The sequence below is a fragment of the Camelus bactrianus genome, chromosome 30 (assembly GCF_048773025.1).
Source record: "Camelus bactrianus isolate YW-2024 breed Bactrian camel chromosome 30, ASM4877302v1, whole genome shotgun sequence".
Classification (NCBI taxonomy): domain Eukaryota; kingdom Metazoa; phylum Chordata; class Mammalia; order Artiodactyla; family Camelidae; genus Camelus; species Camelus bactrianus.
In genome coordinates, this window is record NC_133568.1 from 8,644,094 (window position 1) to 8,670,642 (window position 26,549).

Below are 26,549 nucleotides of genomic sequence, written 5' to 3' on the forward strand. Positions count from 1 at the left end.
GAAGGTTCCCTGGACCCTTACCTGGGCCACGGGTCCAGGTGAGCTGTATGCACCCCAAGGGGTAAGACAGGCAGAGGAGCAGGTGGGAGGGGAAATAAATTTGATCTGGATGATTTGAGTCTGAAGTGTACGTGGGACACTCAGACAAAGAGCTTCTTAACGTCTGGGCTGGCAGGAGAGGTTTGGGGTTACTGTGTGAGGGTGGACGTTTCATTGAGTTATTTGTGTGGACGACCTGCCCTGCAATGAACTTCCCTGCGGAACCAATGTTCCCTTCCTCCCACCCAGGGTGCGCGGCTGTCTGGGTCTGTGCACGTGTGCACCCTGTATGCACATCCACACACAGCACACACTCACGCATGCACACATGGTCACACCCCACATACACATAGGGTATGGCCTTGCACATTCAATACACTCACACACAGCCTTACACACTCACCCCACACCCCCATACACATTTGTGCACCTTCACAGCTCACCCACACACTTTCCTCACACACACATATACTAGAACACGTTCACAAATATTGTGTACACACATCCATATCCACAACCACATCCCCAGACACACTCACACACTCCCTTCATACATACATTCACACACAAGTACACACACACCATGTACACCCTTAACCACTCACACACTCACAGAATCCACTTACGCACTCATCATCCACACACACTCAACACGCATGCACTCACTCACACACGTGTACCCTCCCTCATAACCACCTCCACTCATGAGCTGTTCCTGCTGCATTAAGTCAGTCCCTTCTCGACCTCCTGGGGGGGGGGGTGGCTGCCATCAGGGCACTGAGCACCGGGAGGAGGGACAGCTCCACTTGGGGTGTCTCCCAAACCTTAACCGCCCCCAACCCTGAAGACGAGCCCCTGAGAGACTGGCAGCCCTTCTGTCCTTCTGAATTCCAGGCCTCAAGCAAACACGAGACAGGGTGTCCTTGGAGCGGAACAAAGCGTGGGAACTTGGGTTCATTGTGAGCCTCTCGCCTGGCTCGTTGTACGTAAGCAGCTGACTTGCCCAGGTCGCCCTGCCCACGGTGGCAGGTTAGGGACTAGCTCACCAAGCTCTGGGGCGGGGGGCTCTGAGTGCGCCCCGCTGGCCCCTGCGCGTGGGCAGTGAGGGCAGGGTCAGGTGGCTCCAGGCGCTGCCCATCTAGCCCGGGATCCTGGCGCTGATGGGGATGCCTAGTGATGGGGAGGCAGAGCATGGCTGTCTTTCCTGACATCACCCTGGCTCTGCCCCTGAACAGCCTAGTTTCCCTTTAAAAATGACTATTTATGGAGCTCTTATTGAAGAGTTACCTAAAACCTCCTCGAACCCAGCTTTTGCCCCTGCCTCTCCCACCTCTTGGGGGGACATGAGGACAATAAATTGCAGCCATTACCACAGCAATTGGGATCCCTTTGATTTGCCTCGAATTCCTGTGTATTTGCTATCTATTTTAGTACTGGGATCAGTGACAAGAGCTACTGCCTCCCTCTCCGGGGCGCATGTGGCCTTCATCCCACAGGGTGGGAGACCAGCGCTGGCCGGGCGTCTGGCGGCAGACCCGTCCAGCCCTTTGGAGGTACCAGGCTGCCCTGCCTGGCCAGTCTCCCGACGTCCCGTCCAAGCACTGCAGCCGACAGCCGGCGTGAGGATTAGCTCTTTCTTGCGTGCTCACGTATGTTCTTTCTTCGGTACATATTGTCTTTATTATTGTTAAATGGCTTTATTTCTTCTGCCATTATAAAATCATGTTAACAAATTTGAAAATGTGATTCAGAACCCCATCACCTAGCAGGACCGTGTTACCCGCTGGGACCTCCCTCTGGAGTTTCTCTTTAGGCCGATGAAGGTTTGTTTAGTCTCATTTAGTTTAGTTTTTTAAGTTGAAGTTTAATCCCTTCTAATGCAGAGGTCATTTGCAGTCTTGCAGATCCAGAAGTGGCTTACGTGGGGTAAAAGATGAAATACAGCTGCTACTCCTCATAGCTGGGTTTTTAATTTAAGAGCAGGGAAGCAGTTGCTGGGAGCTGGCCCTGGGTGTGATGGCTTGAGGCGTATGAGGGAATTCCTGCCTGGGAAAGTCATGCATTCCAGTTGGGGCGACAAGCCGCACCCAGGAAAAGGTTGGGTGACATCACGGGCATTACGGCATCACCGTGTCACAGGCTGCTTGGGAGAGGCTCGCCTCCTGAGAAGCACGGAGACTGATGGTGCCTCCAGGAATCCGGGGTGGCGGAGACTCCATGGGGTGGTCAGAGAAGCCTTCTGGGAAGCGGTGGGATAGCGGCTGAGCTTTGAAGTCTTTGCAGGTGGATGTTGAGGGAGGGATTATGTTGCAGATTGGAGAAACAGCCTGGGGAGATATTTGGAGGCAGGAAAGCTCCAGTAGGTCTGGGGGCCTGGAACTAGCTCACGAGGCAGGGGCAGTGGGGTGGAGTCAGAGGTGAAGGGTGGCATCTGACCCAGAGGGAGGAGGGAGCCCTGATTAAGATGCTGTCACGGAGGCCGCTGATTCAGGGGAAGGTGAGCAGGAGGAATCTTAGGTCTACTTTAAGGAACAATGACGAGGCCACAGGAGATGGAGGGGGTTCTGCCAGGGAGCAGGCCCAGCCTTGCCATTCCTTGGCCAGATCTCCTCCTACCGAGAGCCAGAGCTGATCTCAGGCCCATATGACTGGCATCTGTAATGACGGCCTAGAAGGTAGAACCCAGAGACTCAGCACACAGACTGACTTCCTAGGTTCAAATTCCAGGTCTATCTCATTACAGCCCACCGGCCAAGACCACCAAGAACACACCTCTGGCCAAACAAAGTCAGGTGAGTTAGCCTGCCGCAGCAAGAAAGAGCACACACCATGGGAGACTGTGGGGCACCTCAAAAGGGAGCTTACAGAAGGGGTGCTTATGCAGGCTGGGGGCTGGGGGAGTTTACTGCAGCACCGTCTTGGTCAGAGTTGGTAAACTAGGGCCTTGCTGGAACAGTCAGAAACCATATCTTTAGAACACACAGCCTATTTGGAACTGCTGTCGGATCAGCTTGTCTGTGGTCTTATCTTGGAACATATGCGTGTGAACGAGCTGGTGTCAGAAGAATCTGAGCTTAGACAGTCTGCCATTTATCCGTTTTGTGAGTCACTGCATAGGCCTTTTTGCAAGCTGTGGTTTCTGTTTCAAGTCTCAGTTCCCTACTCACTGCCCAGCTGCCCTCGGGGCCATTTCCTACTTCAGGTTTGTCTGTGGGCAAGTGACTCGCCCTTGCTGTTCCTAGGATTCCTCAGTTGCTATACCGTGGAGTCCTGAGGACCGCAGGAGTTAGGATGTGGGAAGGACCTAGCGGTACCCGGCACGCAGTGAGCCAACATCAAAAACACAAGCCTTGAACATTGAGAAAAATAATGTTGGTGCCTCCACTGCCCCCAAAGAGAAGAGAGTCTGCCAGTTTATTTTCCACTTAAGGGGGGAAAAGGGCACCGCGACATGAGATACTTTGACTGAACAGGATGGTATTGTAGGGAGCAGCTACCACGATCTTGGATAAACAAGTCCTGTTTGACTGGTATGACCTCCTGAGAAGGGAAGGCAGGGGATCAAAGGATGCTTTGAAGTTTGGGGCACATCTGCTGGGAAAGGTGGTGACATATTCTTCTTTGTTTGAGCCGAGGACAGAGCAGGAGGGAGTGGATGAAAGGACTGACCCCAAGAGTTGGATTTGATAGAGAAAGAATAGTCTGAGTCTGGGTGGTTAAGTATCGGAAGGGGGAAGGCTAAGATGCTGTGGACTCCTGGCCACATCTGAGTAGGGTGGAAATCGTGGTCCAGCAGAGGGACCTCTGCACTGGGAGGCTGGCAACGTGGGTTTCCTGGCACGGAACTGCTTCTAGTGCGGTGAGACCTTGCAAGAGAGACCTGCACTCTAGCATTTGCTGGTTTAACAGGGTCACTGGCAAGTTGCTTTGGGTTGGGCGAGTTTGCTGGAAGTTGCAGTGACAGTGACATTGGCTGGAGAAAGAAAAGAGACGTTTCCTAGAGGCCTCTGCACTGGGCCTCTGGGGATGAGGTGATGCCACGTGGCCATTATTAATAGGCATTGCCCTTCTGGGTCCAGCTGCTGCTTTCTAACCCTTGCAAAGAGACATTTGCATTTTCCTGCCAAGTTCCCTTTGCTACTGATCCTTTCATTTGTACACACCTTCGTTAAGTACCTACTGTGTGCCCGCAGTGAACCAGATGGGAATTCTAGCCTCGTGGAGTTGACATTCTATGCGTGCCCTCAACTGTGACCAAGTACCCATTCCAGGGAAGGTCGCTCAGATCTTCGTGGGGGAATCCCAAAGGGGCGAGGCTCTACTGTTGGAATCTCAGGCAAGGGTCAGATATTTAGGACCGTTCACCCAAGATAAACAAAAGTTGGAGAGTGTTCAAGGAAACCAGAGTCAACAAAGTAGGGGGATGTGCCCAGATGACGACCTTGGGATGGGCCATGTGTGTATGTGATCTTTGCATCCCTGTGGTCCTTTCTCCTGGACCCTGGGAGGAGGGGGGGCTAGGGGACCATGGGGTCCAGCCTTCGGAGTGGCATCCAGGAGGCCAGGATCCCTGGGCTAAAAGCCTCTTGTCAGCAGAGTAATTGGATCTGACTTGCAGCAGGCTGGGAGCAGAGGTGTTCAAGTCAGTCATGCTATTTTTAAACGCCCTCTCTTCCCCAAGTGCACAGCTCAAGCTCAGCAGGAGAGAATGGCTCATCTCATCTCGGAGCCTTGGGAATCAAAGCACAGCGCCCCGCCCCAGGTTTAAGTCTCCCCACCCCCATTCTTCACAATCGGACTTCACACTGAGCCACCGTCCATGAACCCTGCCACGACCATGGACTCCAGGGGCCTGGGGTCTTGGGGACACATCCCGGTTTGGGCTGACTGCTCAGCAGGCTGGAGGCAAGCCCCAACCCTGGTCTCTTGGTTACCTGGCAGCCCCAGAGGCTCACCACCAAGTTTGTAGACAAACGTGTCCCTGCCCATCTGCCACTGCCTTTGACTCTCAGTAGCAGCTCACAGCAGCCTGTCAGGCTCTGAAAGCAGCGGGAGTCAGAGCAGAGAGCAGACCCCCTCCTACCAACCTGCCAAACCTCCCTCTGGTTGCTGAGCCCCGTCCTGCGTGCAGGGTGTGGGGAGGGCTCCCGGGAGGCCAGCATCGGTCACGCTGCCTCCATTGTCTGCTGCTTCTCACACCCCGCCCTCTTCTCCCCAGCTCCCCCCAGCAGCTGCAGCCCCTGGCTGAGGGGCCTCTGAGTCACAGGTGGGCTGTGAAATGTTCCCTCTCCGGGAGGTACATGGCAGACAGGAGGGGCAATTGCTGGTGGGCAGGGCCACCGCCACTCCTGGAGGAGGGCAGGCCATCTCAGGCAGGAGCTGTCTTGGAAGTGGAGGTATTGCCAGCAGCCAATGTGGCACGCATGCCTTCTATGACCAGAATGACCTGTGGGCTAGGTGTCACCGTGCCCTGTTACAGATGAGGACTCAAAGGCCCGAAGGGGACCCTCTGGCCACGGTCACTGGCAGGTCCTACCTGTCCCTAACAGGGATTCTTAAAACCCCTCAGAATTTCTGAGGCCTTGGGCTGCAAAAAATGAGGGATACTTCAAGTTCAACACGGTCTTCTCTTTCAGAAGCCTGCAGTGTTCCAGGCACCCCCCTCCAACTTAGCGGAGCGAGCTCGGCTCCGTGGCACTCTGCTAAAGCTTGTTGCTTCACGGATAGGTCTTGAACTCAGTTTTTAAAGTTGTTTGGTTAAAACACTGCAAGCTGGGAACCCTGCCAAGGTCTCTTTCCTCCCACGTCGAATTAGAATAAGGGGGCTGCCTGACCCTGTCCGAGGGCCCTGTTTCCCAAGTTCACACTCCAAGCACCTTTTATAAAGCAGTGTCACTGGGGCCCAGCCTTACCCCGAAGCAGACGTGTGGTGACATCTGAGAGGCCCCGGGAAGACCCTCTCTGCCCCAGAGTACACCTGCCATGGCCTGTCACACAGGCCTGAACTCACGGCCGTAGGGCGTCGCTGTGCCTTCTCCGCAGACCTGAGCTGTGGGTTCGCACTGGGGGCGGAGGACAGTCTGGAGTCCCACCGAGCTCTGCAGAACTGACCCCAAATCCACCCTGTGTCAGCCTTGCTGCTGGGAGGTGTGACAGCAAGGTGCTGACTTTCTCTGCACCTCAGCTTGCTTGTCTTTTAAGTGGGGAGACAGAGAGAGTCGATATTTGGGGAGAGGGGTGAGAGAGCTGGGGGGAAGGAGGGAGAGGATGAGGAAGAGGGGCAGAGCAACCCTAAATATTAACCACCTTTCCTGTTTTGGTACACATTTTAATTTATTAGAAAAAAAACTACTCTGTATTTTAACAACCTCATAATATATACCCGAGGTACAAAATTCATGTGGCACAAAAGGGTGAATATAAACAGGGAAAACCACATGCTCCTCCCTCCCCTGCCCCCAGCCACCCAAGGTCTCCCCTCACGGGGAACCTCTATTGTCAGACCTCATGGATCCTTCTAGAAATCATCTGCGTATTTACTGCTGCTGCACGTGAGCTGTAATCGACACCGCACAGTTTAATTCAAGCTCTTGCAGCATCCTCAGGGTCTCCTCATACCCGTGCCTGTTGTGGCATCGTTGATACGGGGCCTCATATGCCTAAGTCACTTTACAGTTTCCAAGGTACTTCACCCCAGCGTAACTCAGCTGAATCCATGACAGTCCTGGAGGCAGCGATGACAAATCCTTATGCCCATTTTGCAGGTTGGGAAGTGGAGATTCAGAGAGGCTGGGCTACTTACCTAAAGTCACACAGCGAGTGAGTGATTAAGACTCACTTACATGCGACTTGCCTGACTTTCCAGGCAGATGTATCCCACTGCTTCCCTGAGGGGAAATTCTTTACTCTCCCTGTATTATGTGGGGGTACAGAGCAGGTATTTAATAAAAAAAACACTTGACCTGGTAAACCAGGACCATGAGTAGGCATTGCCAACAGGCAGGCCTGCCCAGTCCCAGCAGGCCCTGGGGCAGGCTATGGATACTAAGGCTACAGCTGCCCTCTGTGGGTGCCCGCGCGCGCACGCACACACACACACACACGCACTCACACACGTGCACTCACACACACACAAACCCTCCACACCTCTCAGACCCCAGAAGGGCAGGCAGCATGTGGACTCCCTTGCTCCTCACGCTTCCCTGGCCCTGATGGAGAGGAAGCGATGCAGTCGCACCTGGTGGGGAGGGCCTTGTGAGAGGCCACATTAGGTCTGGTGGGGCCATTTGCTCCTAGTAAACATCCTCCTCTTGCGCCTTATGAGTGGGGACTGTGGGTGGGACCGGGCCTGACCGGAGCTATAAGTCCCATAAGGCTCTAAAGAACCTGGCAAGATGGGCCTTTATTCTGGGCTCTTGGATACCCTGCTAGCTTCGGGGGACAGCTGGAGCTCCAGAGACGCAGACAGGCGCACTTTCAGGGCGTGGGAGAGTCCCTGTGTCTCTTCAAGCTGCCCCCTCCCCGGGCCTGGATGACCTGGGCCAGACTGACATCAGCTAAATGCCCACAGGAGACCCTGCCTAAAATGACCAGCAATTTGCCCCTCTCCTCAGTGTATTTGGCACTTTCTTAAGAGCATATTTTGATGGTGCTGACCATAAAAGAAACCCAGGCTTCAAACTCCCAGCCCTGGGCCAAGGGCTGTTAGCCATGTCTGCCTAACCCTCTGCGCCTCAGTTCCTCCATCTTTAAAATGGGGATTGTCTCCTAATTCACGGAGCTGGATGGCTGTGTGGCTGGCTGAATTGGGGAGCTGCTTTGACATGATGCACCGACATTCCTGTCAGCATCACAGAGGCTCTGGTTCCATCACAGGAACCGGAGCGGGATTCCTGAGGGACTTGGAGTATCTGGGAGGTGGCAGAAAAGACAAGCAGGGAAGCAGAAAACAGTGTCCCAGGCCCTGGAAAGGGACATCAGCCCTGGATGGAAAGTCAGGACGCCCAGTGCTGTACCAGCAGGCTGCTCAGGGATGGGAACTGTCCTCAGCCCTTTTGACTTTGCTGTTGGCATTTTCCCTGCTAATTAACATGTCATAGGGGTGGAAAGGAAGAAAAACTCAAAACAATTGATTTGTCCATTTGCCAGCACATCTGGGAAAAGGCCGGGTGTGGGAAGTCAAAACAGGCTAAAAGTCAGTGTTTCATGTTCTCAAGGAAACACATGGATCCGTGGATTTCAATTCTCTGTTGCCATCAGTGATGAAAGCTATAGGAAATCAAAGTTCAGCTGCAAGCTCTCGAGGGAGTGGAAGGTGGGGGTGCAGGGGAGGGGAAGGAGAGGCATTTAAAATTGTTCTGGCTTTGTCAGCAGAATGGTGACTTGGGAACCTGGCTGTTGCTTAGAGAGCCAATTAATAAGTCATCTATCAAATCCATCCATCCATCCATCCACCCATCCTTTCATCCATCCATCCATCCATCCATCCATTCATCCATCCACCAAGTGTACATGAGCACCCAGATTCCATCTAGCCCTTTCCCAAGGCTTCTCTGGGTGTTGCAAGGAGGAGGACAAGGATTTTGCTCTCTAAGCATCCAGACTCACATTCAAAACAATTACAGCATAATTGAAAACTGAGTCTCCACCTCAGTAAATGGCAGCATCATCGGTATCAGTTAGCTTTTTTCTGTGTAATAACCACTCCAAAGCTTGGCTTTTAAAGCACCAGCCATCTACCCAGCTCACAGTTTAGTGGGTTGACAGTTTAGGTTGGGCTTAGCTGGGAGTTCTTTTGGTCTTATCTGGGTTCACTCATATGTTGACCATCAGCTGGGACAGACTGGTCTAAGATGGCCTCAACTGGGAGTTTATCTCTGCTTCACACGGTCTCTCATCCTCTAGTGGGTTAGCCTGGGCTTGCTCATGTGTTAGAGGCATGGATCTGCATGACAGTGGAAACGAAAGATCTCTTGACGCCCAGGCTTGGAACTGGCATGATGTCATTTCCACTGCATTCTGTTGGCTAGAGTCAGTCACATGGCGAAGCCCAGATCCAAGAGGTAGGGAAATAGGCTCCACCCCTTGATGGGAGGGGCTACAAAGTCACCTGTTAAGGGGTGTGCATACCAGGAGGGGGAACTTGGGGCCAATTCTGCAAACTGTTTAACACACCATCCTTCTAGTTGCTCAGGACAAAAGAGCCGGAGTCCTTGTCCTCTGTCTCTCACGTTCCATGTCCAGTCCATCAGCAAATCTGGTCACCTCTACCGCTGACTTATGTGTTGGATACAATGACCTCTCTCGCTGCCCCATTCACACTCTCGTCCATGGAATAATCGTCTCTTTCTTGGTCTCTGCTTCTTCCCTTTTGTCCCTGTATCCTGTTCTCAATACAGCACCCAGAGCAAGTCAAATTTTGTCGCCTCTCTGCTCAGACACCCTCTTTTGACTTCTACAATCACTCAGAGTAAAAGCCAGCATCCTATAATGGCAGACGAGGTCCTGCACTCAACCGCCTTCCCCGTTTCAGTTTTCTCCATAGTTTTTATCAATAAATGACGTATTTTCTTATATACCTATTTATTGTCTAGACCAGCACTGTCTAATAGAAATATAACGTAGGAAATAAATACTTTAAATTTTTCTAGTAGCCACATTTAAAAAGGTAAAAATATATGCAGAAAAATTTTAATAACATACATTATTTAATTCAACATATCCAACATTTATCATTTCAACATGTAAATAATGTGCAATGTTTTTAGTTTTCTTTACATTATTTTGTTGGTACTAAACCTTTGAAGTTCGGTGCGTATTTTATATCAATGTGGACTAGCCACACTTCACAAGCTGAATAGCCACACGTGGTGACAACACAGGGAAATACAGAACTAGACCACAGTCCCACGAGGCAGGTAATTTTTGACTGTTATTCATGGCCGCATCCCAGCACCCAGCACCCAGAACAGTGCCTGACATGTAATAGGTGTGAAATAAATATTTGGTGAGCAAGTCAAGTTTGAAATCACATGCAATTTTCCAATCAGATGCATATGATCAGACAGCATCAGATCCAGAAAAGACCTGTTGTCTGACTGTCCTCCTTCCCGGGGCTGCTGGGGCAGAGCCATGAAGGAGACACAGTCTTTCTCTCCCAGCCTTGCCACCTCACTCAGCAGCTCTGATTTTTCCATTCCTTCTGGACAGACAGAAAGCCTTACAAGTTCAGTCACACTCAACATTAGGGACTTAATGTGCTGCCCTCTTGGGAACACTTGCATTTTAAAAGCAGAAGTGAGAGAGAGAGCAATGCTTAATCCAAAGCCATGACTCCCTCCTGGAAAATTTTTGGCTCCAGTGGGAATGCTATTCCTGGACCATGAGTCTCTCTGGTGTCCCTGAGTTCACCCCAGGAGTAGCGGGTCAGTCAGGGTGCTTCTATTGGCAGGGAGATCTCGGGTGACCTGTCGCTGGGTACCCTGGCCACTGTCCCCTGCCTGCCATTTCACTATAGACCCTGCCTGGGGCTTGATGGCGAGAGAGGGGACTTGGGAGCCATAGGTCTTCTCTGAGCCTGTTCTCCGCAGCCAGCCCAGGGGAGGATGAGAAGCGTGTGTTCTTGTCAGACACTTTCGCAGGCGGTGTCTGATGGCAGTCACCCCGCCAGGTGGGCAGGTGAGGCACAGAGCACTCATTCTGCAGATCAGAAAGCTTGGTGCAGAGCTAGGAAGCAAAGCGCTGTGGCTGTTCTCGGAGGCACAGTCTTGGCCTGCGGGGGCTACTGGTCCAGCTGGGGTGACCTGGTCAAAGGGATATTGGCCTGAAATGATGACTATGCAGACCACCAGGTGATGAGCTGAGAGGACAAGGGCACAGCTGGACGTGGCTGGCCGGGGCACTGGAGGAACTGACAGTCACTTAAGGTGGCTTGAGGGGGACCTTTGCTGTTTTAGGCATCTGGGACCTGCTAATTCTGAGATGCCGATAGCTCAGCCTTTTTCAGGCATCTTCTCCCTCCCTCCTTTCTCTTCCCTCTCTCATTTTAAATGTCTCACTTCCTGTTCTCTCCTTACAGCCTCTCCCCTCGCCTTCCTTTCTCTTCTCTCATATATTTCAATCAACATCCTCCCTCACCCTCCACCCTCAACTCAACACACGCACTGCACCATACATCCCAGGGTGCTAGACAGGTGCCCACGGGTAGTAATTGCTGGGAATCTAATTTAATGGGCTCTGGCTCCCTCTGCAAGCAAGCAGACACCCACCCACTGGCAGAATTTGGTTTCAAGGGCATAGGGAAGCCAGGCCCTCCCCCAGTGCCTAGACTCACCGGCTGCCATCTGAAATCCCACCATTAATTGGGACTCCATGATGCGATCTTGCTCATTAACTGGTCCTAGGAAAAGCCGTCATTGCTCATCTATCATTGCCTGCCACCGGGAGCAGCCCGAGAGTCAGGCTGGGAGCAGGCAGAGGCGCTCACAGGAGAACGTGGAGTCAGAAGAAACAGAGTTCTCCTGGGGGAAACGGGAGGCTGAAGGACAATATTACCCTCAGTCCTGTCCACAGTATTCCTAGGGCTGGGCCTTTGTGTGAGAGTAACCCGTGTTCTGCAAACCACGACAAGTGGCGTCTCACTTGAAGCAGCTTTCTGAGCCTGGTTGGCTTATTTTGGGCACCAGGCAATGCCAATGTGAGATGGGCCCAGGTAGCCAGCCTGGTATTTCTTGAAAGTAGTTGGGGCTTGGGTTTTGTTTTTGTTTTTTTAATTTACATGAGTCTTTATCAAGAATATTAGAAGAGTATCTGAACTCATGACCTTGGAGGAAATACGCATATGTTCACAAAAAGGCTAACCAATGCCATCAAGGGTACAGACCCTGTCGTTTTGGCGAGGAACGGCAGGAGGCTTCTGGGTCTGAAACCACTTCTAGGTTAGCTGGTTGTGATGCACAGAGACCCTCTTGTGCTGGGCCACCCTGGTCCATGCTGGACTTGCAACCAGGCCCCTAGACTCATTGAAAGAATTCTCTGTCTTCTCTCTGCAGCATCTCTCGGGTCAGTCTTTCCACCTTACACTTTACCTCCCTGAGTGACATTTGTTCCTCTGCCACCATGCAAAGCCCCCAGTGCTGAAATGCTGGGAGGCAGCTGCTTTGCACACTCTCAGGTAGCGAAATGCCACTTCCTGTTCAACAGTTCATATCCCTCCCTCCCTCTCTCGCTTCCTTCTTTCCTCCCTTCCTTCCTCACACCCTCCCTCCCTCCCTTCCTTCCTCCCTTCCTTCCTCCCTCCCTCCCTTCCTTCCATCCTCCCTCCCTTCCTTCCTCCCTTCCTTCCTCCCACCCTCCCTCCCTCCCTTCCTTCCATCCTCCCTCCCTCCCTCCCTTCCATCCTCCCTCCCTCCCTTCCTTCCTCCCTTCCTTCTGAGTTCTTACCATGTATTAAGACCTGTGCCAAGCACTAGGAATACAGATGCATGGGATACAGCCAGGTCCTGCCCTCATGGATGAGGGCTTCTGTAGAGATATCTCTACAAAATGCCCTTTTATGACTATAGTGGGAATGTTTTTATAGAGCTTATTGGCATTAGATAGAGAAAAGATATTTTCTGGGATGGATGATGCTGGAAGACTGTCCCATTACCCCAGGAGCTTTCTTCTTCTGTAATTGTCTCCTTTGTCTAGCTGACCTCCTGCTCCTGGGCTCCGTTCCCTTACTCCTGGTCTGTAACCACTACTGGAGCTAAAAACTGGCCCTTGGATGCTTGCTGGAAGTTTTGCTGTTGAATTGTCTCATGCCCACGGGCAAGGAGGGTTCCTTAGGCTGGAAAGTCCCCTCCCATCAGTGCTTTGAGAGCCAGGAATTCAGTTCCTCGAAAGAAGCTGAGCTTTTCATTAGAGATCAAAGGCTGGCCCTGGGGAAGCATTCACGAAGCCACTCATGGCTGTAAAGAATCCCTCTGGGCATATCACTTCCTTTCAAGGCCAGTTTGTTCTCGTTGGTCAGGGAACCAACCATGCAAGGGAGGAAAGCAGACCTCTGGCAGCCCAAGAAGCCAAGCCCCAGAATAGGTTTCTTTGGGTTGATCAGCTGGAGCAAAAGAGGTTAATGTGATTTACCTCCAGTGAGGGAGCCAGGGAGGGCAGCCTAGGAAGCTGGGTTCTGGGCAGATGACCCACTTCCCATGTTCATCTCTGATTTCTCTGGGTTACATTCAAATAGTTGGCTCACAAACTACACTCCAGCCTCCTGGTCCTGCTATTCAGACTCCCCAGAATCTGCCCCTTCTTCCTTCTTTCCTGTGTCATCCCTCCAGCATCCTGCATCTGAGTGGATCACAAAGGATGCGTTACCTAGCAACGTGAAACCTGAAGGTGTCCCAGGATGGAGAAGTCAGTGGGGAGCATTGGGAGGCTCAGAAGATGCAGGAAACGAAGTTCTGAGCTGTGTCAGTGCAGAGGGGAGAGAAGGCTCCTGGGACTGCGATGACTAGAAGAGGGAGTCTGTCTTTGGACGCCTGCCTGTGGCTGGCTTCTCCACCTTGCCCCTCCAGGCTTGGGTTTGCTCTGTCCTTGCTGCCATGTTCCTTCCTCCTTTCCCCATCACCTAGCCCAGCTTTCTGTGCCTTCACAGACCAGTTTGTCCTAACTATGCTCAGGCAGTGGGTAGAGGCTGCGTGAATTCACATCATTTCATGGTAGGCACAGAAGGGGCCCTGGAGGTGCTCCAGGCCACCTCCCCCTCCAGTCTTCACACTCGTGGGCTGGGCAGTTAGCCAGCCTCGGCACGAACATCCGCAGTGATGAGGAACTTTGGAGGACAAAGTGAATTCTAAGAAATAGCTTCCTTGTGTTGACCCAAATCTACCAGAAAGAGCGAATCCCTTTGCCTGCAGCTATTACATGACCCCGAGTTTCCTCTTCACTGTTCGGCTGGTCCTCCCATCAGAAAACTCAATTCCCCTCTCAATTCAGGTCTCCCCATCAGCGTCTAGTTTAGCTGTGTCCATGTCAACACCAGGGGCCCAGAATTGGTGGCAGTTTCCTCCATCCCTCTTCATTGGTTAAACTCTGTGAATCGTAGGGCTAAAACCTTCCACGTGAGGATTTCCAGCGGCCCTGTAGGAGTCACCTTGTGACAGGAGCGCCAGCGGGCTGGAAACACCGTGGCCTGCTCCGCAAAGGCGGGATTGCCCTCGGCATTTTCTTAGGCCCGGGAAGAAGACTGGGGCTGCTGGTCAAGGAGGATCGGGCTTAACTGAGACAATGTCCCTCGTCACGGCCACTCCCCAGCATCTCACAGAAGAGATTCAAACTGTTCCCCATGGGTACCAGCAGCTGGTCCCTGTCACTCATAGTTAATCCCTTAGGGAGGAAAGGCTTCCTTGCCGGGGGAGCGTGGGATGTGGCTGGGGGGATGGGGAGGGGAGGTGGGACCACCAGGGCCTGGGCAGGTGGGTTCCTCTCTGGCATGCCAGGAGTGGATGGCTGTGAGCATACGAGGAGCATACGAGGAGCTGGGGGGCTCTGAAATGGCCACACAGGGGTGGCCCACCGCCCTGGGAATCCGGAGGCCTGAACTCTAGTCCCAACCCGGCCATACTACCTGAGAGCACTTGGACAAGCCACCCTCCCATTTCCCAGCTTCCTCAGTGTCCTCTTCAAGTAGAATAAAGACTGTATGATCTCTGAGCCTCGTTCAGCTTGAGTATTCGATGATTCCATGAAGAACTGTAGAATTTCCTTCCTAGCTAATAATACAATACTTACCTTCTCTAAGGTAATGAAGGTCTTTCCTCGTCTTTCCTTCCTTCTCCCTTTCTCCCCTCTCTTCCCCCTCTTCCTCTTTCTCTTTCCTTCTCTCCTCCATTCTCTTCTGTTCTCTCATTCCCTCTCCATCCCCTCTTGGAAGTTTCCAAATTCCTACTAGGAACAAAAGACACTTACTGCATGGTGTTTGTCCTAAAATCACTCACTCTACAGTTCAGTGTTGGAGATAAAATTTGTTCCCCCCAAAAATGCCAGGGATAATGGGCAGATGTCGCAGTTCAGCGGAGAGAGAAGCATCCTCTGGCTGGGAGAGCCCATCCCAGAGTTAACACCTGCCCTGGGTGCTGGAGGTTGGACAGAACGCAGTAGCCCCGGGAAGTAGGGTATGGGGCCAGGGGGTAGCAAGGCCCCTCGGGGTCTGGGGGAGGGAGAGGGAACAGTGAGAGAAAGAAAGACCAGAGGGGGCGTTTGGGCAAGGGATGGAAAGCTCAGAATTGGTTTTAGGATGACGTGGTGCCATTGGAGGACAGGCTTCAAAGGTCAGCTCTGGTCTGTCCTGCCTCCCGCTGCTTCAAGCCCACTTCAGGTGCCAGGCGTCACACAGAACACACGCACTTATCTCGACAGGAGGTGACGCTGGAGACCTGCGCCTGGGCTGCCCGTTGTGGGACCCTGGGGGCAGTCATAAAACTCAATCCACAACATCGTCCCACGCTTTCTACTCGGCTTCCCTGTGAGCAAGAAGTGAGGTCTGGCAGGAGATGTCTGTGGCCCCTGCAGCCGAGAGACACGAGCAGGCATGTAGAATCAGGTGTCACCATTGTGGGTCACAGTCTCGGACACAGGCCTGGGGAAGTCCAATGTCCCGCCAGGCCTGACTGCTGCGGGAGGCTCCCTGGCTTCCGAGATGAAGCCCTTACACCGGATGACTCTGCCTGGCTCTGAAAGCCTCTTCTGAAGCCCAGGCCTTCCTCACCGGCTCTTGTGGGCAGAAATCTCCTTTTCAAGACTGGTTTTCTTTGTGGCTTGAGAGCAGGCTTTTCAGAAAGGAGCAGACTGACTCCAGCTCCAGCTTCTTGGAGGTGCTCGGCAGAGACAAGTGTCAGCACCTCCCCGCCCCCTCCCCACCTCTCACCTGGCTGGCTGCCCTCAACCCTGGGGCCTCTGGGAGGGAGTCATTTTGGCCCTCCCTTCCCTTCTGACTCTGCTGTGGGCCCTGCCCAACATCCCTTCCCCTTCCTCCCTCCTGGTCTTCCCCCACCTCTGAGGGAGAGTGACGTGGGTCACTGAGCTGAGGAAGGTGGGAACCTGACACCTGAGAACTGGCCTCGGGAGGATGGGACCTGCTGGCTTCCCTGGGGACCTGGGAAGCTTTGGTTTCCATCCTGCGCTCCCAGGGTCCCTCGACCCTGTGAGGAGTAGGGGACATTTGGTCAGCTTGGCAGTGGGCTTGTATCCTTGTGCCTGAGGCTCCCACTGGCAGGAAGTGGTTATCCCTGGGGCGGGGGCGGGGAGGGTGAGTGGCAGGCCCACCCTGGTCCTTGCCCCCAGCACCACCCGACCTTCCCCTTTCCTCTTTGCCTGAGGGCTTGAAGGCAGTGCCTCTCAGCCCTGGAGTCTGGAGGATGGAAGCCACTTTACTCGGGGTGACCATTTTGGTGCAGATTAGAATTCAGCTAGAATGTTCCTCCAGCTCAGGATGCTGCCCGCTCTGGAGAAGCCCTTGTTAGGCTACAGGGCTCTGCCCTCTCCATCTCCGTCTCTGGCTTTCTGACATCTTGTCCTGGCTTGTCTTGACTCCTGCCCAGGCTCCTCCAGCACCCTTGACTCCAGCCCCATTGTCCCCAGGCCCGGACTGGCCCAGCATGTCCTGTGGGTGACCAGGCCATTTCTGCCCTGCTCTCCTCCTCGAGAGGGCCACCCACGGCCCCCTCTGCTTTATCAAGCCTTCTAGTTCCCGGGCTCTGTCCCTCCCTCTTATTGACAGCTGGCTTTCAGGAAAGACCTCAGTTCAAATCTCCGCTCTGCCATTTACCAGATGAGTGTCAACGAACCTCCCAGAGACTCGGGATCTCTGTACTGTCATCCCCACCCATTTTGCCTACAGCCCTCAGCCCCCGCAGCCTCTGTTTCTCTTTCACCTTTCCCTCCCCACGGGGCTGTGGGGTTTCTGCTGTCCTCTGATCCACCCACGCTCCAGCTGCCAGCCTCTCTGGCTTTCTGCCCATGCGGCACGAATCAGCCACCAGTCCGGGCTCTTGTAGAGCGCCTGTTATGTCCCACGTGTGCCAGGTGGCCAGCCGCAGTGGCCTCCCCCTGCCCCAGCTGTGCAGGGCTGGACGCAGGCCTCCTCCCCAGCCCTGCCCCTCCTCGCTCAGGCCCTAGCCCCTGCCTGGACACACTGGCCCCAGCCAGCTCTCAGGAGGTACTAAAGCATCCATTTCCAGAATTCGAGGATGCATGTGCTTTCTTCACACTTCTCAAACTAATTTGTGTCTTACCCTTGCTGTGTTCCTTCAGCGTGATGGCTTTGTTGGTTTTTTTCTGAGAAACCCCTCTTTCTCCCCACTCCCTAAAAGTGTTATTTAGTTCATGATGAATCTTCCAACTGGTGGCATTTCAGCCAATAAGATAAATGGATAGTAGATTCAAGAACATCTGAAGATTATTTTTTTAACTCCAAAGAGTAACTCCAAAGGGGAAGCCCTGTAGGTTGTCTATTGATGGGGGCGTTTGGGATGTAAGTGTTGTTCAGACATCATGGATCATTGGCTTGTCACGGGCCCAAACAGTCTACCCTAGGAACTTCACTCCTCTGGTCTTAGAGACCAAAAATGCAATAGCTGTTATCTGCTTTCACAGACCCCACAGGACACAGGGCTGGGGAGAGGCGGGGGCCCCAGAGTGGGTCTCCTGGCTTTAATTCCCTTCTGAACAGGGCTAATGAGACTCAGAACCCTCTGGGGATGGAGATGACAGGGGAGAGGGGCACAGAGTCCCAGAACAGAAGTCAAAAGAACTTTGTGGGTAAAAAATTGCTTGAAATATTATGACAGATACTTTTGCTCATTTTTCTCTTGCTGCTCATTCAGGAGAGAAGCAGCTGCTCTCAGCACATCAGCTGGAGGGTGCAGGTCGCAGGAGAGTGGAAGCTTCTCCAGGCTACTGTGGTGGTCAGTCCTCCCCCTAATGGGCCTCCATAGAAGCCAGAAGGTCCCCCCTTGCAGGGTGGGTGCCCTCATGGCAGGGGTGGCTTGTGGCAAGGAAGCAGGCGCTGTTCTTGGCGATCAGCGCCAAGGGGGAAGACACTGGCCAGCTCTGCCCGCCCCACCCCTGCCGCGCTGCAGCTTTAAAACCCAGAGCTCACCGGGCCCCACTCAGCACACTCTTAGGTTTCAACAAGTCTTGATTCATCCATCCCCCTGAGCCCCTGCATTTCCCTCAGTCCTCCCAGCAGTCAGTCAACCAGGTATTTACTGAATGCCACCTCCAGGGAGGCGCGTGGGGGATCCAGAAACAGCAAGACGTGAAGCTCAGCCAGCTGGGGGTGGTGGGTGTGAAGAAACAGCTCAAGGTGGCTGCTGCCAGGTGCCAAATGAGTGGTAGCGACAGGGCGTTCTACAGGATTGCGGAGGTGGAAGGTGTCCCTGGGGGCTGGCGGACAGGGGAGGCATTTTTTTCAGGAGCTGAGAGATGACCTTTAAAGACGAGGAAGGCAGCCGTGAGTGTGAGCAATGCCCCTGGGTGGGAATGTGCCTGGAGTGTCTGGAGATTCGAGTGGACCAACGTGGATGGCGGGGGAGGGCTTGGTGGGGCGGTGGTGGGGGTGGTCAGCAGGATGGAGCTCTAGAACCAGGCTAAGGGGTGTGCATCTCACCAGTAAGCAACGGGGGCTTCCCATCTGAAGGCAGACCCATCAGCAAACTTGGCTAAAATGCTTTGCTCTAGGTATGAGATTGCCCTATGTCCTTCAGCGCTGCACTGTCCAACATGGAAGCCACTAACCAGGTGGCTATCCCAATTACGATGTGTTTAAGTGCCAGATATACACAGGACACTGAAGACTTTGTATGAAAAGAAAACCCATGTAAAATAGCTCAATAACTTTTTATTTTGAGTCCATGTTGAAATGATAACATTTTGGATATGCTCAGTTATATAACATAGACAATTAAAGTGAAATTCACCTGTCTCTTTTTACGACCTTAAAGGTGGCCACTGGAAAATTTACAATGACATGTGTGGGTCATGCTGTAATTTAATAGACAGTGCTGGATTGGAGTCTTTACAATATTCTTTTTTTCTCCCCATTCCCCTCCTCTGCAGCCATGCCTGATTTTCACTTCTTTTCATTAACTTTCGAAACGAAATCTCTCCTTTCCCTTCCTGCCTGCTTTCCTTTGGTCACGTGGGCCCTCTTTTTTTTTTTTTTTTTTTATGGTCACATGTGATGATAGATGATGGTGAACGAGAATAGGGAATCCAGAGTCTGCTTGGCCAGGCCACGGCCCCTGGACTCACCGAAGCCAGAATTCATCAGGCAGAGAGGCCTGACTGATCTGGACCGCTTATGGGAATTAAGGTTCTAGATCATTCTTTTCTGGCTCAGTGAATCGGAAATACTTTTCATTTCCATTTTGTTTTGCAAATATTTATTTTTAAAGGACTTTAAAAAAAATCTATCAATGACATGCAGGTCATTTACAAAGACAAATGGCACCAGTATAAGACACATTTAGGAAAACAGCGACCATCGGTCCCTTGCCCTCCCCACCCGGGTCCCACTCCTTGAAGCTCAACACTTCCAACTCCTCTTCCAGTATTTTCTTCCTGAAACACACAACCTACTACTAAGTAAATTTCTAAGTGAATTCTTATACCGCTCTTTGTTGGTTTTTCAATTTTGACATTGTCTATTTTCATATTATTATGAAAGAAATGTCCATTTCTATTCTAAAATAGTTTATTAATGCTTGTTGTATTATTAATATACAAATATTGCTCACGGCTGAGCCAAGTAGTGCATAATAATTACACTTTCTTGCACAGCTTTTTCTCTTCCTGGAGGTAATAACTGCCTGCTTTCTGTGACAGTTTTACAAATTCTTAACAAATTCTCCATAAAATTGTAAAATTCTTTCGAATACTATTTTCATGTGGCCAAACCTGTTGGTAATTCTGTATTTTTTTATCGCCACCCCCTAGACATCCCTTTGGAGCGCCCTCCCTCCTGCCTGCCTTGAAATGGTTGCTGGAGGCCCTACACAGCTGTGTGCGTGGGCAACCCCCTCTTTCAGATGTCACCCCTATTTCTTTTCTCATTTCTCTTAGTTTTTAATCAGTACTGCTTTGAGAAAGGGCGGGGAGAAGGTTAATTTTTTTTGAGTCCCTGCATGTTTGAAAATGGCTTTATTCTATTCTCACACCTGATTAATAGTGCGACTGGGCACAGAATTCTAGATTGAAAATCTCTCTGTCCCCACTGCTTGGACACTCCCCAGTGAGATGCTTTGGTGTGGTTCTCCCCCACCCCTGCACCCCATTTTGCTGGGCACTCAGAGGGCCTCTTCTATCTAGAAACTGACCTTCAGTTCTCAGAAATAGTTTTCATAATCCTTTTTCATAACTTTCTCCATTCTTTCTCTCTTATTAGTCAAATGTGGACTCCTGAGCCCTCCAACGTTGGCATCTTTTCCCTCGTCTCCTTGTTTTGTGTTCTGTTTCCTGGGAAATTTCCCCAGCGTTATCTTCCAACCCTTCTGCTGAATTCCAGGCTTCACCTCATGTATTTTTTACTTCCAAGAGCTTTCTTGTTTTCCCTTTGCTCCTTTTAAAGGAGCTTGTGTTTGTTTCATGGATCCAACATCTTATTTTTTCCAAGGATATTAATTATAGTGTTTTAAACTTTATTTATTTTTTTTGATCCTTGCCTTACTTCTGTTACTGAGTTTATTAGATTTTTCTTTTTGAAAATTTAGAATATTCTCTCTCTTCACTTCATAATCTTCCTCAAGAAATTGATCGTTCTTGGCTGTCTGTTCACATTGAATAGTGGGTCACTAAGAGCTTCCAGAAGCTGTGTGTATATACACCAACTTTTCAACTTAGTGGCTTTATTAGGGTGTGGCCAGTTGGGAATTCAACTGTTTTCCCGGGGTACTTCCAACCCAAACGTAGAGTTCTTGCTGGGACCAGTTTCCAGCCTGGGGCTGGGGCGTGTGCAGGGGAAGGGCACCTGTGTGGCAGGACTTTGGGAACCAAGTGGCAGAAGGGAGCAGGTGTTTCCAAAGTTCCATGTATAGACTTTCACTTAACCCCCTGTTTGAGCCTGGCTCTGCACCCTGCCCTCCTCTATCGGAGCCTTATGGGCTCAGTTTCCCTGCAAAATGCCAGGGCAACTGAGGGGCAGTCACTGCCCTGCATGGGAAAGGGGAGATACCCCAGGCTGAACTGCTCCCACCTCCCAGTTCTCAGCACCACCATCCCTCCTGCCTCCCAACTCCAGATCCTTCCAGCACGTGTGGCAAGATCTGTCCACTTCTTGTTGACTGCCCCTTCTCAGCTTTGCTAATTCGTCCATCTGCTTTCCATCTTCCAAAAATCTGTTGACATTTGTTGCCTGCTGATGTCACCTCTCCTGTTCTCTCTGTCCTTGTCTGTTTATTTTCTCTTTATTCCTTTGCTCTCATTTCAGTGGGGTTTGGAAAGGAGCAGGGAGATGTGTTGAATCTGCCACGTTTAGCAGGAAGCCTCTGTAAATCTTTGTGAGGTGCCAAGTCCACTTCCCTGCCTTGTTACAGGACCCCAGTGCCGAGAGCTGGATCTCTGCTTGTGAAGAATTTGTAAGGTTTTCTTGTCATCAAGGTCGATTTTATTTAGAAAATAGTGAAGACTAGATTAAATGCAGCCTGAGTCTGGCTTTTTCCTGGAAATGTTTGCTTTTAAATAAATTACAATATTATAACACATTATTTAATTACGACTTTAAAATTTTTGTGTGATTTTTTTTTTCTTAAAATTGCATGGAAAACAACTTCTGGTTGTTTTCTCGCTGGAAATTTAGACTCCCAGTGAAGTTTAGAGCTTGGCTAGGCTGGACTAACTTTTCTCCAGGAATCTGTTTTAAAAGGTAATAGTGTCAACAAGGTTGCATGGGAGAAATTCAAGAAAGCCAAACTGCTCCAGGTACCTTAAAATTCCTTTAACAAGTGTGTTAATTTTAAAAAGGATGCTTATCTGTTTATTAAAGAAAACGCTCCTCCAACACATACTGCACAGAGCATTTACTGGGCAGCACTGACCACGACCGTACGTGTATAGAAGCGATGACATTGCTGTATTCTGATTAAGGTCTCGAGTTTCACCAGGTGTTGGGGGTGGGGATGGGGAAGACGGGGTCTGTGGGGGAGGGGAGCGTGCTGGTCCTCATGGAGTCTCTGTCCTTGCCCCTCCAGGTGCCCCCTTTCAAAGGTCTCAGCATCCTCACGCTACCTCCTGTCGCCACTTCCACCTGGGCCCCCCGCAGCCTCAGCAGCTCGCTCCCGACTTCCCCCTGGCCCACCCCGTGCAGTCGCAGCCGGGCCTCAGCGCCCACATGGCCCCGGCCCACCAGCACAGCGGCGCCCTGCACCAGTCGCTGACCCCGCTGCCCACCCTGCAGTTCCAGGACGTCACAGGTCCCTCCTTCCTACCTCAGGCCCTGCACCAGCAATACCTCCTGCAGCAGCAGCTCCTGGAAGCCCAGCACCGCAGGCTCGTCTCGCACCCCAGGTGGGTGAAGCCGGGGCGGGGGCAGCACCCCGGGGCGGGGGCGGGGCTCTGGGGCGGGGGCGGGGCCGAGGGCGGGATCCCTGGCTTCCACCCCCGCAGGCTTGGCCAGCAGTCAGTCAGCAAGTGGGTGTCTGCACAGGAGGCAGCTTTTGCTACAGTCAGAGTCATTCGTTTCAGGCAATGAGTGCTGCCTTAACCCGATACGGGTTCCCTCCGTTGCTAGTGTGTATCCGTGTCACATCGCCCAGGTGCAGGGATGGGAGCTGGGTTACTGTGGGCTAGGATGCTGAGTGAACTTTTGTGCGCTGTGGGAGGCTTGACTAGGGGGCCCCTCATGTCCCCTCTAGCTTCATGATCACCTGATTCTAACACCTGAGATCCCTAAGAGATATCACAGGACAGGGCTGGGTCAGGACTGCCCTCAAAGAGCCCACAGTCTGATTGGAGAGACCGGCGATGAAACAAATGCAGAATAAAATTAGCCAATACTTATCAAATGCGTCCAAAGTAGTTGTGGGACCGTGGGCAAGTCACTTCGCCTCTCTGAACCTCAACCGTCAAGAGAAGGAGGTGGACAAGATGAGTGGTCCTCAAACATTTTTATCTCAGGACACTTTCTACACTCTTAAAAACTATCGAGGACTCCAACAAGCTTCTGTTTATGTGGGTTATGACTATTGATACTTATGCTATTAGAAATTAAAGTGGAGAAATTTTAAAATACTTATTAATTCATTTTAAAATAACAACAAAGTTATATGTTAACACCAATAATGTGTTTTTCGAAAAATAGCTATAATAAATGTAGTGAGAAGAGTGACCTTTTGAAATCACATATTTATAAATCTCTTTAATGCCTGGCCTAATAGAAGATAGCTGTGCTTTCAAGTCTGCTTCCACACTCAAACTGTGGCAGAATCACATGTCATACAGTTCCTGGAAAATTCCATGGTTCACCTGTGAGAGAATGAGAGTGAAAAAGCAAATAGCAGCACATTATTATTATGAAAATCATTTTGACCTCACAGACCGCATGAAGGGGTCTCAGGGCCTGCCAGGGCTGCTTGGAGCACACTTTGAGAACCTCTACCTTGATGATCTCTAAGGCCCTAAGCATCCATGTCTGTAGGGATTGGGGTGCCTGGGGCAGAAGGTAAGTGTTGTAGGAGGTCAGAGGGAAGAGAGGTCACCATGATCTGGAGTGTTCTGGGAAGCCTTCCTGGAGGAGGTGGCTTTGCCTTGGGCCATGAAAGCTGGGAAGTGTGTGCAGAAGGGAGGAGAAGAGAAGAAGAGCATGATGGGAGCAGAGGGGGTACACAGAGGTGGGAGAGCCTGTAGCTGGCAGATCTGTGTCTTGAAGACAGCCCACCAAGAACAGAGGGGAGTAGTAGGCAAAGGAGCAGAGGAGACAGAGAGCCTGGTGGGGCAGGTGACCTGCAGTGAGAGGCCTCAGTATGGTCAGCAGCCTAGAGACCGTGGGAATGTCGGAGTTACCGGCTGCTGCCCAGGAGGTTTCCCTGGAGTTTGGGAAGAAAGCCGACTGCCGCATAGACAGGCTGTGGGCTTGGGCTGCTGAGGCTGCTCAGCACTCCCGGCTGGCCCTGAGCATCCCTGACACTGCGGGTCCTCCTCCTCTTCCCGCGCAGGCGGAGTCAGGAGCGCGTGTCTGTCCATCCCCACCGCCTCCACCCCAGCTTCGACTTCGGCCACCAACTCCAGACACCTCAGCCCAGGTATTTGGCTGAGGGCACTGATTGGTGAGTCTTTGGGGTCCCTAGGGGAGGGAGGGAGGAGGGTCTTGCCTAGTCCATGGAGTTCCTGTTTCCTTCACTTCAATGGTGCAGGAGGCTTGGTACCCAAGCCCCAGCTTTAGCCCTGTCCCCAGCCACCCTCAGGTCCAGATGTCCCCCCCAGGGGCCTAGGGCCTGGTTCCAGCAATGAGCTCAGTTGTGGCTGGGTGCCATTGTGTGCCCAGCCTGGGGCTCAGTGCTCATGGTCCTGCAAGGGAGGAGGGGACTGGATGCAAAACATTAACCAAGCTCAGTGAGTGCTGTGAACAATGGTCCCTGGGAGGAGGGTGGAAGGGAGAGTCTCAGGAGTGAAGGTGATCAGGGAAGGCTTCCTGGAGGGGGTGGCCCTTGAGTCCAGAAAGAAGTGCCAGAGCATGCCAGCAAGTTAAAACCAGCTCATGGAGACCGATGCTCATGGAGAGAGGTTGAGGGCTTTGTTGTGGTGTCTTTAAAGGCAGTGGGCCCTGTGAAGTCTCCCCTCAACCTCCTGAGCTCAGGACAGAGTTCTTTGTTGCCCTGCGAGGCAGAATTGCTTGGTTCTGGATCCGGGGTCCCACCCAACTCACTGGTTCTAGGGGAAGGCTGACTTAGGGTCACATTCAAACACCCAAACACTTGAAAAAGATGTGTAGTCCACTGAAGTATTTAGAGGTAAAGGGCATCATGCCTGCAACTTAATTTTAGAAATTTTAGAAAAAAAAAATTCATGGAGAACTGTGTGTGTGGATGGATGGATGGGTGGATGGATGGATGGATGGATGGATGGAGAGAGGAGGAAATAGAAATGCAGGAAAGCAGTAAAAATTGAACACTTGGGGAATCCGAGTGAAGGGTGTTCAGGAATTCTTCGTGCTATTCTTGCAACTTTGAGATAAAAAATGTTTGTTTGTTTTTTAAGAATGTAAAAACAAACAAAAAAACCTCAATGGAAAGGGATGGACTATTTAAAAAACAGACCAACAGACCATAGTAGTGTCATCGCTCAGCCACTTAGTCAGGCAAACTGACATGGGCAAGGGTTGCTTTAGAAGCAGCCTGGGCCTGGGCACCCAGGAACTGTTCAGAAGGGAGGGTCTGGATGAGTGGGTGCCAAAGGTGCTCGACATGCTGGAAATGGTTGTTTTAATGGGGCTTGTCATCTCCAGCCTTCTCCCACACTCGAGTTTTCTCTGTTGCATTCAACGCTCCCTGAAAAGATGGATTGCACCTCGGCTAGCTTCAGCTCAGCCTTTTTCTAATTAGCAGATTCAAATTAGGAAGATTTAATTGTAGTTTGGATGAAATTCTGTCCCTTAGCAAGTCAATCCAATTTGGGCAAGTCAATCCAATTTGGGCAAGTCAATCCAATTTAATTCACTTCAGTGCACAGAGCACCCAGGGTCCTCCCGTGTGGCTGGGTGATCGGAACAAACACATGGGGTCCAACATGGCACGTGGGATGGGGCAGGTGACATGGGTGAGGGTGGCCCTGCAGAGACATCAGGTGCAGTGGTGCAGGTTAGCCCCACCAGCTTGCTGTCTTTGGCCAAATCTCCTGTCCTTCTCACTCATCTCAGTCACTCTGCATTCCTGACCCCTGCTTGCCCCGAGAAACATGAGACCGGGACCCTGAAAGGCTGGCCCGTGCCCCAGCAGGGGACGCTGGAAGACCCCTGTGCAGAATCCTCCATGCCCGGGTCCACTTCCCAAGTAGGAAGCCCTTTTCAGAGGAGGAGCCAACAATTTCTGCTCCTGTGTAATTAGCTCTTCTCCAGCAAGGGCCAGCCTGCGGGTGACGAGGGGCTCTTTGTAACTGTGCTCGTGCTAACTGCATCCCACCCCTCTTTTCCAGGGGAGCAGCTTCTGCCAGGAGCTGCTCTGTCTGGAAATTAGATGACAGGACATGCATTAAAGGGGGGGGGGCCACTCTCACCCTCTGCAAGGAGCCCTGGAGAGAGGAGGGGATCGTGTCTGCACACCTCCCCTCCCCGCTTTCATCAGAAACCACTGAATTCTGCCCTAGTTGGTCCAGGAATTGGCACACCCCAGTTGCCCTTGTCCAGCCCCTGCCCTGAGGCTGCCTGGCCTCTCCCCTTTACTTTATGAGATTCTGGTCCTCCCCAACACCTGCTCTCAGCTGAGCATCCTGGCCCAGGAGTGCGTGGGAGCAGCAGGCCTTAGGGGACAATTCTCCCC

At 51.9% G+C, this 26,549-nt stretch overlaps 1 protein-coding gene across 2 annotated transcripts in view; it reads left to right on the forward strand.

Annotated features, from left to right (window-relative positions):
• The window catches only part of ARK2C (arkadia (RNF111) C-terminal like ring finger ubiquitin ligase 2C), a 103,428-nt gene that overhangs the window by 60,600 nt on the left and 16,279 nt on the right, over positions 1–26,549 (forward strand). For both annotated transcript variants that reach the window (XM_074355206.1, XM_074355207.1), the window contains exons 2-3: positions 22,269–22,584; positions 24,231–24,341. In XM_074355206.1, the coding sequence (XP_074211307.1) occupies positions 22,269–22,584; positions 24,231–24,341 (427 nt within the window). The remainder of the gene's footprint in view (positions 1–22,268; positions 22,585–24,230; positions 24,342–26,549) is intronic.